Genomic DNA, 21,331 nt, shown 5'->3' with positions numbered 1-21,331 from the left:
TATATATATATATATATATATATATATATATATATATATATCTGAATGAAAAACTTCAAACCCTATATTGTACTGAATGAAAAACTTTAAACCCTAAAGGTGACATCGGTACAATTCCACTTAATGCAAATTTATGACAGTAAAAAATTAATAACTAGGAGTTAAGAAGAGAGGACAGTTGAAAATGAAAGGCAGACATTTCTTTTCCTGTAAAGGGCAGCAGAGGTGATGCTGGTAGTGACAGACCTTAATTGTATCTGTACTCTATCAATTTCAGTACCTTAGCTATGATATGACATTTTAGGCTTGCTAGGTGTTAGTGCTGGGAAAAACTAGTAGAAAGTGCACAGGATATCTCTGCATTGGTTATTTTCTCCCACTTGGTTCTTGAGAAAGCATCTTGCTATGTATCTCAAGATAGCCTTGACTCTTAATCCATCACCCTAGCCCCGCTACATCCTGAATGCTGGGAGTACAGACATATATAATCCCCTGTCTCAGCATTGACTCTTTTTTTAAAGGATTTATTTATGTTATGTATATAAATATTTTTGCTTAAATGTGTATGTGTGTGTGTGTGTGCGCGCGCGCGCGCGTGCATGCGTATATACATTACATGCATGCCTGATGCCTGAGGAGGTCAGAAGAGGGCATCAGGCGCCATGGACCTGGTGATACAGATGGTGTGAGCCACCATGTAGATGATGGAAATTGAATCCTGGTCCTCTGGAAGAGCAACAAGTACTCTTAACTACTGAGCCATCTCTCCAGCCCCTCAGCACTGAGTCTTATACTGAAAGTTCATCTACAATTATCTCAAAATAAAAAATGTTTAATTAAAAATGAAATGTTTATTGAATATAATAATAGGTTATTTGTTGTTACCTCTTCCACAATTATCTCATTGAAGTTGTGGGAACAGATGTCTAATTGGTAGAGACTAAAAAATAGTGGGAAGAAAAATACTGAATAAATTATTCCATCCAGCTATTACAGGGAATTTTCCTCCAAGTTGTAACATTCCCTCCCAATTGAAACATTTACTCCAGGGAGAGGATACTCATGGGCCTCAAGGTAAACAAAAGATCACAGGTCCAGGAGAACAAAAACTTAGATTATCATTATATTCATTTTCCCATACAACATATTTTAATCATGTTTCCCCTCCCCCAAACTGAGAATATTCTTGACTTCCTCCCAACCTCCTCCCTTCCCCTGCCACTACATAGGAGAATAAAACAGTAAACAGTTACTGGGGGCAGATACCCTGAACAGCCAAACCAGGGAAAGAAATGTTGAGTTGCTTGCATGCTGCATAGAGAGTTCCAGGACTGCATTGTCATCTATATTGGTGAGGTTTTTAGTATTGTGGCTTCCTTTAAGTTATCCCTGTTCCCTATAAGTAACCCCTCACACATATTCCTGATAGCAACCCCAACAACAACAACAAAGAACTCTCTGTTCACCAAATTGGACATTGGTATAACCTCTACTTTGGTTCATGGCATCCCTTTCTGGGGTGAGTAAACATGTATGTTACATCTCCCCGGGGGGAGAAGGAAGGGGTGGTCTGTCACACAATGCCAGATTAACAAGAGGTTAACACTTGATACAGAGATGAAAGATTAAAAACAAAGTTGCTAGGAATCGGAGATGCCTGGCCAAGTAAATGCCTTGTGATAGGAAAATATTCACACAAATACACTGGTAACACCATAAGCAAGGATGTCTGAGAGTGAAGATAGGACAGCGCAATAATTGAACTAAAATAGCAATTTGTACACCTGAGGAAAAGAAGTTCAAATGGCTTCAACATCCTTTAGGAAATAAGAATTTGTACCACTGTAGGTGGAGGGTTAACATACTCTGAAAGGGGTCCTTTTTCAAAGGGAGTGATGATGAAAATTACTCACAAATAGGGAAGAAACGGGAGAAAGCCAAAGCTAAGACACATGAAGAAAAGCTGAGTATCCCTAGACCAAGCTGAAATCATAGCTTCTGACAGGTGAGTGTACCAATATTTCAGGTGCTGTCCCTTCCTCCCACAAAGTTCAAGATGAGACTGGTACAATCTCATGTTTGAAAGGACCTAAAGCTGACACTAAAGATTACAGATATAGAATTTGGAGGAACATGAGATAATGATACACTCACTGCTGAATTCATTTACCCCAAGATCCTGATTGGATAGGAAATAAGGGGAAAAGGAGGCACTCTGACCCCGTGTGCCTAACTGCATACTGAGATCATATGTTGGGAGACTCAAGCATTATTGGCAGACTTGGGTCTCAGCAGAATTGGAGCTCAGCTCATTAGAGGTCTAGCTGTGCCTAGAGATGTTAAGTGACTGGGAGTGGTTGAAATGTTGAAAGCTACAGATCAGAGAAGTCAAAGTAGTGTCTGTTATGCCAGTCAGGCTACGAATAGGACTTGAAGCATCAAAAAATCTGTGAGCTGGTCTTTACAATAAGATTTTTTTTCAATGTCTACTTGTCTACCAATGAGCTGTGTATTTGGGAAGATTATTTAAGCTTCTCTTTATTTCTGTTTTATAAGGACAGCAAGAACATGTATCTCCAAGAACTGGTGTGACAATTAAGTTAAATAAAATGTATATAAAACTTGTAATGATACCAGATACTTTGGAATAATTTCATGTGTTAGCTGCCATTGTAATTAGTACAAAGATATTATTATAGGAGTAAGCCTTGTTACATGGCTGTTGTCTATAAACATCTACTAAAATAAATATGTAAGACCAAATGAACCCTGCAGTGTGTGTATATAAGAATAATATTTAAGGAATAGGAGGTCACAGTCATAAGAAGGAGTTAAAGGGATGTGGGAGTAAATGGGAGTAATTACTTTAACTCTTCAGGAGGTCTCTTCATTCAATCAGAGGAATTCACATTTTCCCACTTTATTTCCCATTATTTCACTTCATCTCACGCTTTTTATTCTATGTCTTTATTGATGTGTATCCTACATGATTTTTCTCTTTGAAAACAAGTTGTTTCATCCCTATATTCAACTCAGCATTTTCCCACTTACTCTATACAACCAAGCCTCCTTCCTGTAGACTTGTCGTTCTCCACCTTCCTAATGCTTCAACATTTTATTAAGTTCCTCATGTTGTGGCGACCTCCAACATTAAAATTATTTCATTACTACTTCATAACTGCAACTTTGTGACTGCTATGAATCATACAGTATATTTGATATGCAACCCAAAGGAGGGTCGGGACCCATATCTTGAGGACCACTGATATATATAAAGGACCACCCACTATAAAGTCTGTATCATTCCTTTGTAGCCTTCCAAAATCATTCTCCCTTTATTCTTTCTCATATCTTTATTCATGTTGTCCCCTCTTATTTGTCATTCTTTTTGTCTCACCCATTACTTCATATCATCCTTTTATCATTCTCTTACAAATTTACGTTATTATACATCATCCTCTCCTATTACTACATGTTGTCTCATTCTCTTTTTACCTTGTCACCCTTCTCCTTACATCATCCTCTTCTCTTTATTCCCTATCACTCCTCCTCTTAACTCCCTGAACCCTTCCTTCTTATCCCTTGTTGTCCCCTCAACTTTATTCTCCAGCACCTCCTCCTCTTTACACCATATCATCTTAATTCACCACTCTCACTCCCCTTTATCCTGTGCCATGTCCCCTCTACTATGTATCGTGCTTCCCTCTTGTCCTAGATTATTCCCTTGTCTTCATACACTATTATTTATTCTCTTAATTTCATATCACACTTTCTTTATACCACATCACTCTCTATATCGCATGCCATGCCATCCTGTTTTTCCACTATCTTTTCCTTTTATCCCACACAGTAGCTTCCTCTTTATTTACAATCACTCCACAGGTAACTGGTACCCTATTACTGCCTTCATTTTCTATATTCATTTTCTATTGTCCTACTTTCTTAAACCATATCACTCCATCTTCTTTACCCATTATAGTGTATTCCCTTTATCCCATGTCACCCCTTCCTCTTTATCCACAATCACCCTTATACTATGTCATCCCCTCCTCTTTATTACCCATCATCTTTCCCTATTATGCTACATCATCCCTCTTTTCTATTCCCTGTCACCCCTGCTATGCAATGTCATCCACTCTTCTTTATTCTCAATCACCCCTCCTTCTTACCCCATCTCAACCTCTCTCCTTTATACACTGTCTATCCCCTTTATCCCTTGCCACCTCTCCTCCTTATTCACCATTATCTTTCCCCTTTATCCCATGTCATTTACTCTTCTCTATCCATAGATACCCCTTCCCCTTATACCATGTTGTCCCTTCCTCTTTATTACCTGTCATTATTCCCTATTAGGCCAGGTCATCCCCTTTTCTTTATTCCCTGTCTTCCAGTTATTCAGCATCATCCCCACTGTTTTATTCCCCATCCCCACTCTTTACCCAATACCATCCCTTCTTTACTCAGCCCCCTTTCTCTCCTTTAACTTAGGCCATCTTCTTTTGATTCCCCATCACCCTTCTCCCTTAACCCATACCATTCCCTCCTCTTCACCCAGCATCATCGCTCCCATTTATTTCATATATCTTCTTTATACCCCTTAACTCTCTTTATCTCACCTCATGCTCCTTCTTTATTCCCCATCACCCCTAATTTCATATCATCCACTCCCCCTTTTTTATTCCACATCTGTTCTCCCTTTTATATCATGTCATCTCTTCTTCATTTCATATCAACCCCTCCACTTTATTCATCTTTCTTGTGTTAATTCCAGCTTCAGATCTTCACTTGGAGCTTCCCAAATTACAGCCCCCCCCAAAAAAAAACAACACTGTGCACCATGAATATGCTGCTGTCACAACACAGATGTTTATTAATGATGAAATGCCAGAGAAGTTTGAACAATCACAAATCTTCGAGCTCTGTGGTTGTTACCCATTGTATGAACAGTTTCTATCCCTCAATACAATACATTCTTCACTCGAAAGACCTTAGCTATTGTTACCCATAAATATCAGTTATAGTTTGGATGTCATACATAACCCATATCAGTGTTTTACCAGAGCAAGTCCCGCAAATTTGTACCGTCCTGCATAGAGGATCTACAGAGACGATAAATAAGAGTGTTTGTAATCAGGTGATTTTAACTACTTGGAACTATGTGTCTGTGCCTAACTAGTTGTTTTGCTGACAGCAGGGGTGTGAACACCAGCTGTCTTTAAAACAAGTCCAGGACTAAAATCTAATTTTTTTCTCTAACTTTTGACCCCAGAAAAGCTAGTTAGGCTTACACTTGAGGTTTCCCCGTTGGCATGTCCTGAGCAAAACTGCACAGAATTTTTTGGAGTGGCTGTTTGACGAGCCATTGGTCTAAATAATTTGAGGGGGAAAATTCTGAGGCGGTGGGTTTGCTGCGGGGACAGGGCTGAGTTGATGTGACACAATTTAGCATTAATAGTTGTCAGCTGTCAGTAGGCTGACCTAACATTCTAACATACCTCTTGAGGGCCTTTCCAGTGAGCTCTTGGGAGGAGGGTAGGAAAGTCAGGAAAAGCATGCAATCCCCTTGGGGGGAGGGAAAGCACCTCGAGATTTGTGAGCTTCTCTGGGACAGATGTTTACCACAAATGTAACATCAATTAAAGGAAGGGGCTGCTGTAGTGAGAGGAAAGCCTAGATCAGGGGTAAAAGAGAAGGCAAGGTAGCACCAAGGCACCTGGGCATGACACAGAAATAGCTCTGCTTTTACCACCTGAAGATACCAAGCATCCCCTGTAATGGGGCTGGCAGTGTATTTGGAATTCCCATCCTGACCCGAGCATCAGGTGGAACTCCTTCTTATCCTTAGTTCTTTATCTTCAAGACTCTTTACTGTTTCCTGTGACATTCCAGGTCTACCCCCACCCTTTCCCCCTGTCTGGCAACTTATAGAAGGGAAAACATCTAAGGAAAGAAGCGGGTGGCAAATTTGCCCTTCTTCCCCCGGGGCACACGGGGCAGTGGGCGGTCTGCGTTGGGGGGGTTACCGGCTGCTCCTTCCTCTTTGTCAAAGGAACCAGCAGTGCTGGCAGGCACAACAGGCTCCTCAGAGGGACCTGGAAAATAGTAACAATGTTAATTTCTTAGTTTTCTTGACTTCATAATTTGCAAATAGCTCAAGACACTAAAACCTAGTTTTGAGTTTCAAATACAATACAAGGCAAAAAAAGCAGACCTAGAACTTCATTAAAATTGAGGTCTTCTTTAGAGTCTGAAATCCCATTAATTTCTGAATATTTTTCATAGGTTGGGATCTCTTCCTCATTTGAGGATTCATCATTTGGGACTTAATCAGCTGCTGGGATCTCTTCAAGATTGGGAAAAACTTCTGAATCTTGGGGTTCATCATTATTTGGGGCATTTACATTATCTGGCATTCCATTAATGACAGGAGCTTCATCATTACCTGGGATTTCATCAGCGTCTGAGTCAGTATCTGTGTCGGTATCCTCATTGTTTGGAATTACATCAAGATAGGGAACCTCTGCAAGATCCAGATGGTCCTGGTCTTCAAAATCCGATTCGTCTTCAAAGTCATAGTTCAGGTTATCATTCAAGACCTCGTGCACATCTGGAGCTCCTTCGGGGTCTGAAACCACATGAAAATAAGGTAAGTCTTCAAAGTTTGGGGTCTCCATAAGTTCTGGGGTTTCATCAAGTTCTAGAATATCCTCGAGAGGAGGGAGATCATCAAAATTTAGGGTGTCATCACCATCCTCACCACCCATTTCCTCATCTTCACCATTATCTTCTTTATCAAACTCTGGTATGCCTTCAAGATGTGAACCATGTCTTATGGGATTTCAAAACCTTGAACTTCCCACAAAACAACTCACTCACTGAAATATTCAAATACGAACTCTTCATTTATAGACATAACAATCTTAGAGGATTCACCATCCTCAAGGGCCTTATCTTCATGAACAAACCTAATTATCTGCAAGGGTTTGGCCCTCTACAAAGGACTGACCATTGGGAAGGGCCTGACCTTTAGGAGGGAACTGACCTTCATCGAAGGGCTGGCTCTGAGCAAGGATAGCAGCCTGGGCTTCAGCAGAGTTTTCCACTGGATCAGAAAGTAAAGCATCCTCCTCCATCTTTATGCGAGCGCTCCTGAATGAGAAAAAAATGAAGTTAGTAGGTTTGCACAAATTTTGTTAATATCAAGATAGTGTGAAATTATAAGCCCTATAGGTTAAACATAAGCAAGCCAGGATGTTAAAACTACACTCACTGGATCTTCCTCAGATTCCGGCGTCTGATAAAATCCAGGGCTTCAGGGCTAGACTTCCACACACGCTTAGCAACCTCCTTCTGAATATGGGGGGGCACCTGAAAGTAAAAGTAGTCATCTTAATTGCATATCCCTTTTTGTTTCTACTGATCTTTATTAGGTATTCAGGACCAAAGGCACTGTGATCAGCAAATGGACAGTTTCCTAGTCTTGGTTATCCACATGAAACTCTCCCTTATTTTGTGAACAGAAAAATGTGTGGAGTAAGTGTATTCCTACTTACCTGGAAGAGGATGTCCCAGTTATCAATCATGGCACGGACCACATTGACAGATGCAACATAGTGATCGATCCCCAGTTTAGTCTTCCTGGATTCCTTGTTGGCCAACTTCCCCTTCTTCAGGAGAGCAGTTCCAAACACCAAAGCCAAGTTGGTGGAAGTCATTCGGTTACCTGGAACCTAGATAAAAAAGTGTGATCAACCTTGAAGGGGTACTAGAAGCTATGGAAATAGATGTATAGTCTTTTTATTGTTGGATTTTCTCTCTTTACCCGATTTAAAGCCATCTTATTTTCACTATCCTTTCCCACAGTTTTTTTTTACCAGCTGTCCATCAATGCCAATGGAGTCTTCACAGTTCTCAGTGATTTTATGCAGTGCCTTCAGCAGACGTTCAAGAGTATCACTGTGGCAAGGTGGCATCAGGTAAACCAGAAGCTGCAGGGCAGACACCTGATCCTTGGGCTTCAGAGCTAGAGGAAGGAAAATGGGACTGGCTTAGAGGGCTAGCCTTGGCAGAAACCTGATATCAAAAGAACAATATTTTTGCTTCATGGTTGCTAGTGACTAGAAAAAGTACCTGGGAAACATTCTTTTGCTTCCTCACAAAACATCTGACTGAGATCAGGGTACCTAAAAGCAGAAAGTGTCCTCCCCAACCTCAAAATTGAATCTCTATAGAGTCTGGGTTCTTCTTAGCCCTAAGGGCAAAGAACTTCCAGAAGCTTAGGAGAAATTTCCAAGCGACAGATTTATAAGGGAACAGCAAGAGACACAAAAAAGCAACCAGAAGGTTTTATTCATGTTTTTGTTTTCATTAACAAATAATGACAGTATATTCTAGAAAGATATATTTCATATTCTTTGTTCATTCTATCCTAGATTCATGGAGAGTCTCTAGCCTGAGCTGTTTCTTTATGTCCCCCAAATTTGTGTATTGTTTTTTCCCCTTGCTCCAACAAAGGAGGGCAGAAAACTCACTTGCAGTCAGGAGGAAGGACATGTACAGCTCATCAGGCAGCAGAGGGTCCTTCATCTCACGAAAAAACTCCTTGAGGAGTTCAGCCACATCATGGACATTCACACTGTCATCCAGTACAATATCCAGGCCTTTGTCAAATAACTCACGGAGCTAAATGAGGGGAAAGAAGATGTGAAATGTCTTCCTTGCCCATCATAGGCTAGGTCTTGAACAGTGCTTCAAGAAATGACAGGCTTCAGTAAAGATAGCTGGCTATATAGTATATCTAAGGGTCTATAAAGAAGACCTTAGCCACACACACACATACACACTGTCAATCATGACACTATCCTATGTGTATTAGAGAGCTCTTACTTCTATCTTCCTTTTATTACCTAAAGAACAAAAATGTAAATATAGTTAGTTTACCTCAAGCACCCTCCTCAGAGAGTACTCAATGGTGAAAATCCCCACGGAGCTTAAGCCTGAAAGAAAAGACCAGAGGTCCTGAGCATCTATGACCCCTGTTCCCCAATTATGTTTCCCTTGTTCTCCCTAAGCATCTGCATCCCAGCTTTCAATGAAATTATCAGGAGAATGCTACTCATACCTTCCATTCCATAACTTCTTTCTCTCCCCTTCTAGAACATTCTTCTGTTTTTTTTTTTTTCTTTTAGTTGCCTCCTCCCTTGATTTAACCATTTATGGCTTCCTTACCATGTTTCTCAATGAATTTGCAGCAAGTCTCAACAATCTGAGGGATTTGTTGAGCAATTGGGTTGAGGCTCATCTTCCTCTTGGATCCCAGAAGCCGCTGTCCAATAGGCAATGAAAGCTGGGAAAGCTGCAGGATCTGCAGCAGCAGGGCCCCATTCTCCAGTTCATCTGCGCTATCTGCAGAAACTGCACCCTGTGGGGAAAGCCAGACTAGCTTGAAATGGAGAAGGAACAACCACTGGGACATTCCTAAGTGATTGCTGAGTGACATCCAGAACTTGACAGTTTCTCTGTGGCAAGACAAACCCCCCACACCATAAGGACACAGGCCTTGACCCCTTTCCACTGAGGGTCCATGCCTGAAATCTCTAAGACTGAACTCACTCGACGTCCACGGCGGGTGAACTCTCTAGGCAGGGTGGGCTCATTCCTCCTGCGACTGAAAAAGCGCCTCATGCGTCCAAGCATTCTTTGCACCACATTTCCCCGACGACGACGACCAGTGGAACCGTTGATATCTTCAACCTGCATCGTGGGTGTCAGTTCACGCTGCTTGCGACGGGTAAGCTCGTTCACCAGTACCTCTTCCAGGCGGATGCCAAAGGTCTTGAGTGATGCAGCTAGGAAAAAAGGAGAAATTTCAAAGACTTGCAGCACTTATATTAGGGGGAACGGCACGGGTTTGAAGCACTCTTCTAAGCAATTGTCCATAATGGATCACACTCCCCCAGGCCCACAGTCCCCCCCCCTTCCTGGGGAGCTGGACCCTGAAGTGGTTAGGTAAAAATCACTCGGTGTCACTCAACTACCAGATGTGGCTCAAGGTTTCATCCCTTCCTATGTCTTGCCAGTGCAGGAACACCTTGAAGCAATGAGCAAGATTTCTTCAAATTGATCTGCCTGTGGTGTGTCCACGGGGAAGCTAAGGCAGGTCTGAAAGGACCACCAAAAGAACCAGCAGCTATTCCTCCATTTCCTGATATAAACCCCTGGTGGGTGGTTCTGGGAGGGAGAGTGAAGAGTCTTCAGGGGCAATAAGCATTGGACATTTCCAGTATCCAGGGCTACACTACCAAAAAGGAGGTTGCTCCAGAGAGAGAGAGAGAGAGAGAGAGAGAGAGAGAGAGAGAGAGAGAGAGAGAGCTCACCCCTGTCTTGTCCTCTCAGCATCAAAAACCACTTCTCCAGGGTGTTTGGACAGTCAGTAGGTAGAGCTATAGAAGGAGAAAAGAAAAAGACATATGCATTCACATACATAAGGAAGTGAGAAGTAACTGAAACATTACATTGATATGTAGCCACGGAAGAGGGACGCTCTGTGTAGCCCCCCCCCAAAAAAAAAAAAACCAATGTTTGTTTTCGCCCAGCCTCAGTTTCCCTATCTGACAACAAGACTGGCCCCACCTAGCACGTGCAAGGTTCCAAGAATTTAGCCTAAGCAGCTTAATGCGCCAGACGCATCTTACTATGAACCAGTAATTGCTCAGCACACTTAAAACAAAAATTAAAAAGCTCAGAAGTGCCTCCAATCATGCAACAGGCGAGGGGAGGGGCTCTGCCTGCAGCGCCACCATGGGTGAGGGTCGCCAAGTTACTGCGGAAGCGCTCACGCGCGTTTTTGCCTTCTCTCCCTCTGCTGCGGTGAGAGAATCGGCGACACCTGGCTGTGTCTCGGCGCCAAATCCCGCAGTGGTGACTGCTAGCGGGGTCTCCTTGCTCTTTGCTTCACTCAGTTCAGTCTGCACCAGGGGTGCGCTCCTGACGCTCCTGGTTCCTACCCTTGCACTTCCCAATTTAAAGGGAGCGCCCCTCGAGCAGCGCGAACATCCCCCACCTCCCGTAGAGCCCGCAGCCAAATCTGTGCACATACCCCTGAGGTCTCCCGAAGCACTGGAACCCGGTCCTGTGCCTGGTCCCCGCAGTTAGCAGGGCTGGGTTGCGCTCGGAGCGCACCTCCCACTGCCAAACCTCAAGCCCGCACCTCTAGCCCGCTCTTTGCCCGGATTGGCGCGTGTCTCTCTGCCTCTTTCTCGCTGTCTCTATCTCTCTCAACCGCGAAGTCTCTTCCTGTCCCAGTCCTCTTTTAGAGTGTCCCTTTGAGCCTTGGTCCCTCTTTGCCCTTTTCTCCCACAACACCTGGTGAGCCCCTTTCTTCACCTGTCCTCGCTCCTACCGGGCTTATCATTCCCTCAAAACCCCAGGCTTCCACTCAACTCAACTAATTTTACCTTCTCTGAAATTTAACAAGCAGTATTCAACTCCTGCCTTCCTCCGTTCCCAGGGCACCAGGAAAGTGGTCCCGTTCTGAGAGCAGTAATGACCCCCTCTTCCTCTCCTAGACTTTCAATCTGCCCCACTCCGCCCGGGGGGTCTACTCGCCCAAAGGCGAGGACTCCACACTCCGGGTATAGCTCACCTCTGTCCGGCTTGAATTCAGAGAGGAAATGTCTGGCCACGAGTTCGTGGTAAGCAGTCTCTTGCAGCTTCAGGCGCTCCAGCTCAGAGAGGCTGTGAATGGATACCATGTCCATGCTGCGGTCTGAGTTCTGTCCTGGGGCTCCTCCCAGGACGCTCACTAAAAAAATGAAGGCAGACAACAACAGCAAAAGGGGGATGATTATGGGACATCGTGTCCTTACTGCCTTTAGAAAAGGAATGCAGCCACCCATTCTGGAATAGGATGATTATCAAGACTGCATCATCCAACTGTCACTGACTGGACCTGGTGGAAGGAACTATAGGGAGGGGGGTTAAGAGGGAGGGAAAACTGGGAGGTGGCTTCACCCTCAAGCTGAGCTGCCTCTGTGTTGAATATTCAGGGGAAAAGAAAAGAAAAACCAACTTAAAAAAAAACAGCACTGAGTAGATAGTCCAGAAAAGAGAGAGAGAAACTAACAAAAATTAAAGAAAATAGTTCTCTTTTTTTAGATAAGCAACCTTATATTTAAAAAAAAACACAGTTTGATACAATAAGACATAATATTTTCTATTAATTAATTACAACTCTGATAGAGTTTTTTTCTTTTCCTTCTTGATGATGCCCTAAGCTATCTGAGTTAGGTAAAAAGGAGGCATCTATCCAAGATAATGAGCACTGTAAATTTAAATAACTCTTTCAAAAGACAAGCTGGACACGTGGATCTGGAGCCAAAATTTGTCCCCAGGCCTTTTGACCTAGTAATTCCCCTTCTAGGAATCTATCCTAATGAAATCTTGCTACAAACAGGAAACATCATATACAAATGAAACATACACTAAAAAGAAAGAAGGGAAGAAGGGAAAAAGGGGAAGAAAGAGAGAGAGAGAGAGAGAGAGAGAGAGAGAGAGAGAGAGAGAGAGAGAAAACGAATGAAAGAAAGATCTAGCCCAGACACAAGATTACTTATATAGTTATGTAATAACTAGTATAAAAATGATGCAACCATACATGTATGTTTATAAAGATGTTTTCAACAGCAAATACAAAATACAGAAATTATGATTACTTCTATGTGAAGAAAAGCACGCATAAAACACTGAAAGAAACACACCAAAATTCTAACAAGTAGACTTTAGTGGCAGGATTTTGTTTGTTGGTAGTTTTTCTCATTTTTTAAACCTGAAATATTTCATTTCTTGAGGGGGAAAGTCAACTTTGATGAAAACAAACTTCATCTCCTAATTCTATACAGAATTAGCAATCACAGTGAAATTTGTCTTAATATAATGTCAAAGTTGTTTTCTATGGCCTTCCTCCATAGCCCTATCTGACACTGTGCTCAGACTGCACATCCCTCAGTGGATACCTCCCTGGACCCCACATAAGCATCTTTTATCACATCCTCTGGTACTCTTGTTCTTTCAGTGACTCATTAAAAGAAAAAAATCTGTATTAAAGAGAAATCTGTATTAATTGTCCACTTTAAACCAGGTACTAAATATCCAGGGGTGAACAAGAGGGGTGAACTGCTCCCTTCATAAAAGATTCAATAATGCAGTTAGCAACAGTTTGCAAAATCTTTTGGTATGTCAGCTGGCAAAGGTATAAAGAAAAAGTACTGTGAGAATACACAGGAGAAAATATCTAAGTCTGCATGGAGATGGGGGCGTGGGGGCAAAGAGACAAAGACAGAGAGATGATGTCTTGTACAAAGGAAAAGAAATGGAAGAAAGATTGTTATCTACTTAAAGCAATATGCAAAAGTTGGGAGAAGATAAGTCATGAAAGGCCCCATAACACCATGTTAAAGATATAGACTTTTTTCTCTAGGCAATAGGGCTCTACTATATACGTTTAGGCAGGGAGTGACAGAATCACAGCTTTACCTTTGTCAAAAAAAAATACAGAGCCATGAAACCCCTACTTTGCTTAGAAAGCCTAAAGCAAATAGATCAGCTAAGGGGCAAAGGGCTAGTGACGTGTATCAGAAATCCTGAATGGAAATAACAAGGCTTAGGGCTAAATTAATTTTGTTTATGGCAAATTTGGGACATGGAGAACTAAGGCTTTTGACAAAAACAAGCAATCCTACACCATTTTTCTAAGCTTAACTCTCATGAAGGTTTACAAACATGTTCTATATATTATTCTGAGAGGAGCTTAAAGATCAGTAATATGGCTCTGACAGATAAAAGGTAGGAAAAAAAGGTTTATCATATAATCTAAACAAATGAGCAATGCTGTTTAAAAAGAAAATATACTTCTTGAGTTTTATCAACAAAATTCTCTTTTCCTCATATACCTTAATGGCAAGTCATATATACAAGAAATGCTTGCTGGCTAACTGAGGTACAGCATGAGAAGGAATGAAGGCTTTTCCTGTGGCTTTCAGATGAAGCCAAGATGAAAGCCCATAATTTCTAAAATTCCTTCAACTGCAAAGCACATACCCTGAACCCAAAGTGAACACCAAAGCTGGACTACCAAATAACCACAAAGTAACCATTTTAACCAAAGGCATATATGCATTTAAGTGCAGTTGCATACTAAACTTCCAGCAAACCCCACTTACAATAGCAAATCTAAAATCCTTCAATGAGGGTCTCATCTCAATACACAGTATAGCTTTGGTTTAAAATCTTTAACATCACAGTCTCCCTCCCCTTATCCTAATCCAAACATCTTTGTACCTGTCTTGGAGTTTCAGCTATTTTTTTCTTGTAGCTTACCAGAGCTGTTCACCCAGAGAGCAGAGCTGCTTCTCTCCCCAAAAATACAGGATGGAAATAAATCCCTCCCCTCCACAGAAAGAAAGGTAAGAACAAACAGTGAAACCTCAAATCATCAGCAGCCCAAAAAGGAGAGGGAGAGAGAGGAGGGGGGAGCTTTTGAGAGATGAGTCAGCCTAGATGCTTACAATTCCGAGGGAAATCAAAGGCCTTACAATAAACCGTTTGTCATTGCCTCCCTGCTTGAACATACAGGGCTGAACTTAACAACAGTCATAGGCTGCAGTACCGCCAACAAAATTGACTCCATCTTGCATACCTTCAATGCTCTCAGATCACCAGTAGGCCCCAAGACTACAGCAGAGCTAGGGAAGCTAGAATGCCCAAGGAACAGCCAATAAGGAGTAGAAGGAAATAAACAGGGTTCAACAGTAAGAGACAGGCATAAAACAAATTCTTTAGATTCAACCAATCTATTTGTCCTCAGGCCTAACTCTTCAAGCTGGACACAAAAGAAAGCTCACCACAGGGAACAAAATGCCAAGAGACCTCTCTTGCTTCATTGTCCTCCCCTCCCCCCTTCAGTATGCTCTAGCACTAGCTTGAAAGGGCTATGAGATCAAAAAGATACCAAGTAGGAAGGTGAAGGCAAACCAGCTGAATTTTGGTAAAAATTCAAGTTATTTGCAAAAGTAATTTCTTTACACAAACTCATTTATTGGGTAAAAAAGTTAGAACCAAAACCAAGCTTTATTATTTCTTAGCTATATAAGCATAGGAGAACCAGTTGATTCTGAGTCTTGGTGACCCACTTTGAAAATGGGGAAATGACATAGCATCCATTTCCTCAGTTACATGGTAAATGACTACTGTGTATGTAATAAGTAGCACTGCTTTTTTTAAATAAAAATGTATTATCAAAGATTCTTTTCAGAGGGCCCAAATCCATCTGAAACTACCAGGCTGCTAAAGTGATTACATAAAGTAGGAATTGGTATCAATGCATTGATCAATCTATTCTGTTCAATTTCTACTAAGTTTGAATTAAATTAGCACAGATGAAGATATCTGGGGATCCATTAGGAAAAGCTCTGTCTTCTTCACTCTTCAATTTCAAGCATTTTTAATCATCTTGCAAGAGTCAGAAAAACTAACAGCATAATTAAATATTTCAAATGCTGTTATTCAGATTAGAAAAATGCAGATATATCCACACATGTATTTCTCTTTCCAACCATCCGGTTTTTCCATGTTACCACCAAAAGAACATACAATATTATTTAGATCAGCAAAGGAGTTTCGAAATGAATACATTGCACACAGGAGAATCTGAACAAAGGGCAGTACTGAGCAATGCAAAGGGTTGAACACTCTTGGGTGGCATCAAGCCTATTCTCCATGTCCTCCTGAAATGTGTGGCACAGATGGAGAAACAAATTAACTTTAGAAAGGTCAACCACTTGAACATGGAGAGGACAGAAATGTTCTGAGCAAACCATAAATTCACAGCCCTCACAGTGTGGAGACCTAATGTACTCCATTGTTCCTACCAAATAAGTTAGGATTTGTCTAACTCTCACCAGTAAACATAAATGGAAAGAAAACCACAAGGACCATGCTGACACAGTGGTTGAAATCTCTATTAATTAGGCACCTTGTGGCATCATTAGAATTTTACTCCAAGCCACTAAAAGCTCCTTGGTGTTTGGGAAATTGATAGTGCAAGGGGCTGGGTGTCCAGAAGGTGTCACATCTACATCATTCAAATGTGTACAGGCAGTGACGATGCATAAAGACATCCCCATTAATACATCACAACCTGGGAAAAAGAAACAGGGCTCTAGCTGAACACATCTGGGCACCAATTTGGTCTGCTGACACATTACCTCATTCATCTCGAGCATTAATGAGTTAGCCTTTAAGTTGTTATCCCATAACCTCCATTTCAGCAAAGGCTGCAGATGCAGTGAACAAAATGACTCATTTTAGCCTGTGCAGTGGTGATGCCCCAAGATAATTAAATCTGGGGACAGCGTTCTTCAGTCCCTGCAGTCAGCCCATCATGTCACAACAGAGGCTCATAAACTGAAGGTAGTAATGTTTAAATATCTCAAGCAAAGCCCTGGGTCTAAAATTCTCTTCCAAGAATATTGTACTATGAGGATCAGAGTTAAACTTAACTATCACGTTGTCCAAAACCTCTTCTCGACATTTCAGGAAACTGAGGCTCAGAGAGAAACGGGATTTTTTTTCCCCAAGGCAACACAGCCACTTAAAAAGAGACTGGACATGAATCCATTTCTCAGTGTCAGGGCATTTTCTACTACCTCATCTACAAATTCTCTCAATAGCTGCAAGATTTTTGCATTGCTAGATAATGAACTCAGAAGAATGAATACATAATAAAGTCTAATTCCATAAATCCAGAGGAAATCATATAGAAGGCAGGCAGCAACCAGAATTAACAGCATCTTTGTACAATTGTCATTCCATAGAATATAGTATGCCCTTTTTAAATTTTATGGACTAAAGAAAAAAAATCGCCAGCTCAAGGTGGTGAAAGGCAATCTTTATGCTCTAAATATCCCAAAGGATGGTGTAAACAAGGCAATACAATATCAAATTCAGATGTAGATTTTCTCAGTGTTGTCTGCAGTATGTTTCAGGGTAAATAACAGTGCTGCCATCACAAGCTGCATCATCATTTCCATCTTTTAGTTGCTATTTCTATTAAATAGTAGCAAAGGAGAGAAAAATAAGGTGTTCTATCAATGGGTGGTAAAAAATAATTAATGTTTAATTTGCCTTGTGCTTCTCATTTTTTCAAATGCTTTCTATAAGTCCTTTATGCCTAGGCCCTGGCACACAGTAGGTGTTCAATAAATGTTCTTTAGGTGAATCATAGGATTATAAACTCTAAGGGTTTGTGAGAATATAAAGCTCTTACAATTAAAACAGGCTATCCATGATTCATGAACAAATGAATCATGCCACTTCTTACAACAACCCCTGGAAAGGAGGTGGGCTGGGATTATATCCTCTTTACAGACAACAACAAACTAGAGCTCTGGAGAACTTTTGGCTTAACTAAAGTTATACAAAAGCATCTTAGAAGTGGGAATAAAGGTTCTCTGGTTCTCTCTGTCTCCTCTCTGTCTCTATTTCTCCCTCACTACCTCTCTATATCTGTGTCTGTCTCTGTTTCTCTGTCTCTCTGTCTTTGTCTTTGTCTCTGTCTCTGTCTCTGTCTCTNGTGTGTGTGTGTGTGTGTGTGTGTGTGTGTGTGTGTGTGTGCGCGCGCGCGCGCATGTATGTGTTTCACACTGGAAACCTGGATTCAAATGGAAGCCTTACATGTTCAAATACCAAGTGTATGACTTAGTTAAGTACCTCACTTCTGTGACTCTCAAGTCTATGTATGCCTTTAAATTATAACAAACATTGCATGTGTTAGGGATGCAAATCCAAAGATAGAATATGATGAAAGAATCATCTAAAGGGTATAGTTGTCCCAGAGTAAGGAACCCCTCTCACTCAAAAAAGAAAAACCCTCCAAGTCAACTATGCAAGGACTGCTAGGCTGAAGTACTTTTATCTGAGTATGAATGGGAGATCTCGCCCTGCTGAAGAATGCACCTGATCCACCTTTAAAGAGTGAAAATGGATACTTACCTACTGCCAGCAGAAAGCTCACCTTCAGAGGGGAAAGGAAAGCTATGTCTCCACTGAGTCTTCCTTGATGGGAGATGCAGTATATGGGAAGATGAGATTAGCTTGTGAAATGTAGAGAAGACTAACTGGGCCACAGAAGGAATTGAGTACCAACTATGGATGGCTCAGCATCATACATAATCCAGGGCTGTTATAGAGAGAAGGATGGCTAGCTGAATGGAAGGCCTCAGCTCCTGCCCTTGGGATCTTATAGCCTAGTTGAAAGTCACATGAATGTCACAGGACCAAGAGGGATCATCATCCTTTTATGCTTTCCTTTACTAATTTAAATCCATTTTCTCTCCTTTGTTCCTATGAAGATTATTAAGAACTGACTATATCTCCAGGCCTACTCACACCAGACAGACCCTTCCTCAATTGGAGGCTTTCAGGACACACTGAGAATGTTCTTCCTAGTCATCCATTCTGCCTCTCTCTTCTTCCTCCCTATCTGTACTCCACTCACAAAGAGACATCTACACACTCACATCCACACACCCTTTCCACAGATTTGCCCCACCAGTTGTCTCCACTGTGTTGGCTGTGATCGAGAGAAAGGAGAATAAATTCAATGGTGCATCACCAAACATTTGCCTTTTCCAGATCATCTCTGGCTTCTACACAGTATGCATGAGCACGAAAACAGTGATAGAGCAATCCCCCAGACCACCCGGGCAGAGGTCATGCCAAGAAATCCTGCAGAGTAAGGAAATTCTCACAGCCCAGGCTTCATTTCTGTGTGCTCCCCCCTCTCTTCCCTTTGATTATATCTTCCCCAACAAGCATACAATTTTCTGCCGGTTTTCTCTTCAAATTCCCATCTGAGGGACTGTCATAGGGAATTGGGTCTGTGGGAGATATTTTTCCCTGTAGTTTTCATGAATAAGAATGACATTTTAAAATTACCATCAAACAACCATATTTCTAAAATACCAATATCAAACTATTCTCTCCAAAGTAGACTGACTCCCCTCTTCAAGAAGACCTTAAACCAAAAGTCAGGAAGCCTGCTTAGTGTCTACGCAGCAGGATGGCTTTGGGCAAGTCAGTGAGCACCCCCAAATCCAAGAGACAACTGGCATAATAATTTATCATTATATTGTTTCTCTAAACAGCTTTGTAGAGAGACTCTGACTGCAGAGGCTTTGATTATTCTAAGGAGGGAATTAATAAACTCCAGGACAGAGGGTCACAGTGCTGATACTATACCTGCTACTCAAAAGAGAGCCCCCCTCCAGTCCTCAGCAGATCCAAGGGGCCCCGAATGTGGAAAGTGAGGGTACCAAGTTGGTTTCCTTCCTTGTCTTAAGCTGGGGCCCAGCTGCAGGCTTTTGACCCCAGGGATGGGGCTTTTAGCACAAACTCTCTACACCCTTAAACCAAGGGGTTACTCTCAGCTGGCGGTAGCCACTGCGCAAGAGAGCAAGGCCTTCCTACAGAGTTGGGCTTCGCAGCGCTAGTCCCGCCCCTAGGTAGCTCCTGGGAGCGCTTAATCTGCAAAGTTAAACCAAGACCCCCCGCAGCTCCCAAAAACTACTCTCCGCTGCTGGGGCCCCCCAGTGAGAACTGAAAAAAAAATCCGTCTTTCCTACAAATTCTCCCTTGATGCCCTTATTCGAAAACCCTGGCAAGAAGTTTAACACTATCTGCTCTCCTTCCCCTCCCACACGTCGGACCCTCCAGTGTGAGGACCCTCGCCCCCCCCACCGCTCGCCACCCCACAGAGGGTCCCACTCGGGCCCCTGATGTCCAGCCCCTGTTCTACCTCTTAGCGACTCTCCTGGTCCGGCCAAGGAATAAGAGGCGTGGAGACCTGCTAGTCAGCCTGGCACTGCGCCGCTGCTAGTCCTAAGAGGAGCTGCAGGCGCTGAGAGCGCTCGCCTCTGCCACTCAGATTCCCCCACCCTGTGTACAGCTTTCCGCGGTGGGGTAGGGGCTGATTCATAGCAATTTTCTACACAGCAGCCAGCTCTGTGCCTCAGGCATACCTGTTTGCTGAATTCCCTGGGCTACTCCCACTGTTTTTATATGTACCCCACAATCTTCTCTCCTCTTATTCAAAACAATTTCATCTTTAAGATTCAGCCCTGAGAGTCCCCTTTTCCCTGAGCATTCTAAATGCCCTCCCTCTCCTCATCATGCTCTACAGTCTCATATTACAGATGAGGGAAAGGCAGAAGTGGGGTTCAGAAGGTTCAGAAATGTATCCCCAAACACTAAGCTTATTAGTTCCAGGGTCAAGGTGAGGGTCCACACCTCTCAGTTCCATATTCCGCACCCCACTTGGTATAACACATTTATTCCCTTCTAACTTGGTTCTTATGCTCATGAAACATCCTTTGTGGACCCTTTGCACGTAAGGGCTCCCCAAAGACCACCACCCTCCACACCTTGCCTCGCTTTTTCAGCTCCACTATTCTCACTTTTGTCTAAGGTCTCTGCTCTAAAAAGGTCAGTTTTTTCAAAGTTCAGTGAACTAGAGAAGCAAACAGTAACAAGCTTCAAAAAGTCATCCATCCCCCATGGATAGCAATGGTCTCAATAACTTTTCTCCACACTACTTCCCCCACTCCATTACTATCATCTTCATTCTATCTTGATGTTTTTACATGTCTAGACACCTGGGGAAGCCACATGACCATACATCTAAAACTTCTTCCAAGACTGTCCTCTTGTAATCTGTAGCCCACCAATCATATCTACAAATTAACATTATTACATCAGGTAACAACTTACTATTGACAGAGAATAAGGTATATCCAATGTTCTCCTGCGATGCACCAAAAACAGTATGGTGCTCTGATGCAAGCTATTAAATGAGAGGCACTTTCAATGCACAATGGCTTCCCCTTGGAACTTACTTTCTTACTCTCTTGGGTCAAGTCAATGGTGAACAAGAGAATGTGGTTGTTTAAGGGTTAAAATAAATTGGAGAAAGTGACAGTCCAGTATGCTAAAGACAAGCAAGGAAGAAGGGAGAAGCACAGAAAAGAAACAGAAAAAGAGAGCAGCTGCCTGTTCTGGGCAGACATGGCTACAGAGAAGGTCCAGGAAGAGTTGCCCTTACTTGCCCAAAGGTTAAGACATTTGACTCTAAAGAATGCAGCTTAGAAGAGAGATTCAGAAGCTTAGTGGCAAATTTCTCTTCAAAAATGTGGCAGGAAGGAGGGGGGTGAGAGGGGATACAGTAGATCAATGGAAACACACACACACACACACACACACACAGAGAGAGAGAGAGAGA

General features: G+C 42.3%; 1 protein-coding gene across 5 annotated transcripts in view; it reads right to left on the bottom strand.

The window, feature by feature from the left end:
* Positions 1-4,844: 4,844 nt before the first annotated feature.
* The window catches only part of Arhgap36 (Rho GTPase activating protein 36), a 53,279-nt gene continuing 36,792 nt past the window's right edge, over positions 4,845-21,331 (bottom strand). For 3 of the 5 annotated variants that reach the window (XM_021188312.1, XM_021188311.1, XM_021188310.2), the window contains exons 2-13: positions 11,645-11,803; positions 10,377-10,442; positions 9,613-9,848; positions 9,229-9,421; positions 8,941-8,996; positions 8,532-8,682; positions 7,875-8,023; positions 7,554-7,730; positions 7,271-7,368; positions 7,043-7,149; positions 6,443-6,625; positions 4,845-6,092 (exon numbers count right to left, since the gene is read on the bottom strand). In XM_021188312.1, coding sequence (XP_021043971.1) covers positions 5,941-6,092; positions 6,443-6,625; positions 7,043-7,149; positions 7,271-7,368; positions 7,554-7,730; positions 7,875-8,023; positions 8,532-8,682; positions 8,941-8,996; positions 9,229-9,421; positions 9,613-9,848; positions 10,377-10,442; positions 11,645-11,759 — 1,683 coding nt within the window. In that variant the 5' untranslated portion in view covers positions 11,760-11,803 and the 3' untranslated portion in view covers positions 4,845-5,940. Of the gene's footprint in view, positions 6,093-6,442; positions 6,626-7,042; positions 7,150-7,270; positions 7,369-7,553; positions 7,731-7,874; positions 8,024-8,531; positions 8,683-8,940; positions 8,997-9,228; positions 9,422-9,612; positions 9,849-10,376; positions 10,443-11,644; positions 11,898-21,331 lie in introns of those variants that run through there. The other 2 variants (XM_021188314.1, XM_021188313.1) reach the window with 2 other exon arrangements.

Source organism: Mus pahari, chromosome X (assembly GCF_900095145.1).
Source record: "Mus pahari chromosome X, PAHARI_EIJ_v1.1, whole genome shotgun sequence".
Taxonomy (NCBI): domain Eukaryota; kingdom Metazoa; phylum Chordata; class Mammalia; order Rodentia; family Muridae; genus Mus; species Mus pahari.
The sequence above is the reverse complement of the archived record's forward strand: the minus strand, read 5'-3'. Positions and strand labels throughout refer to the sequence as shown.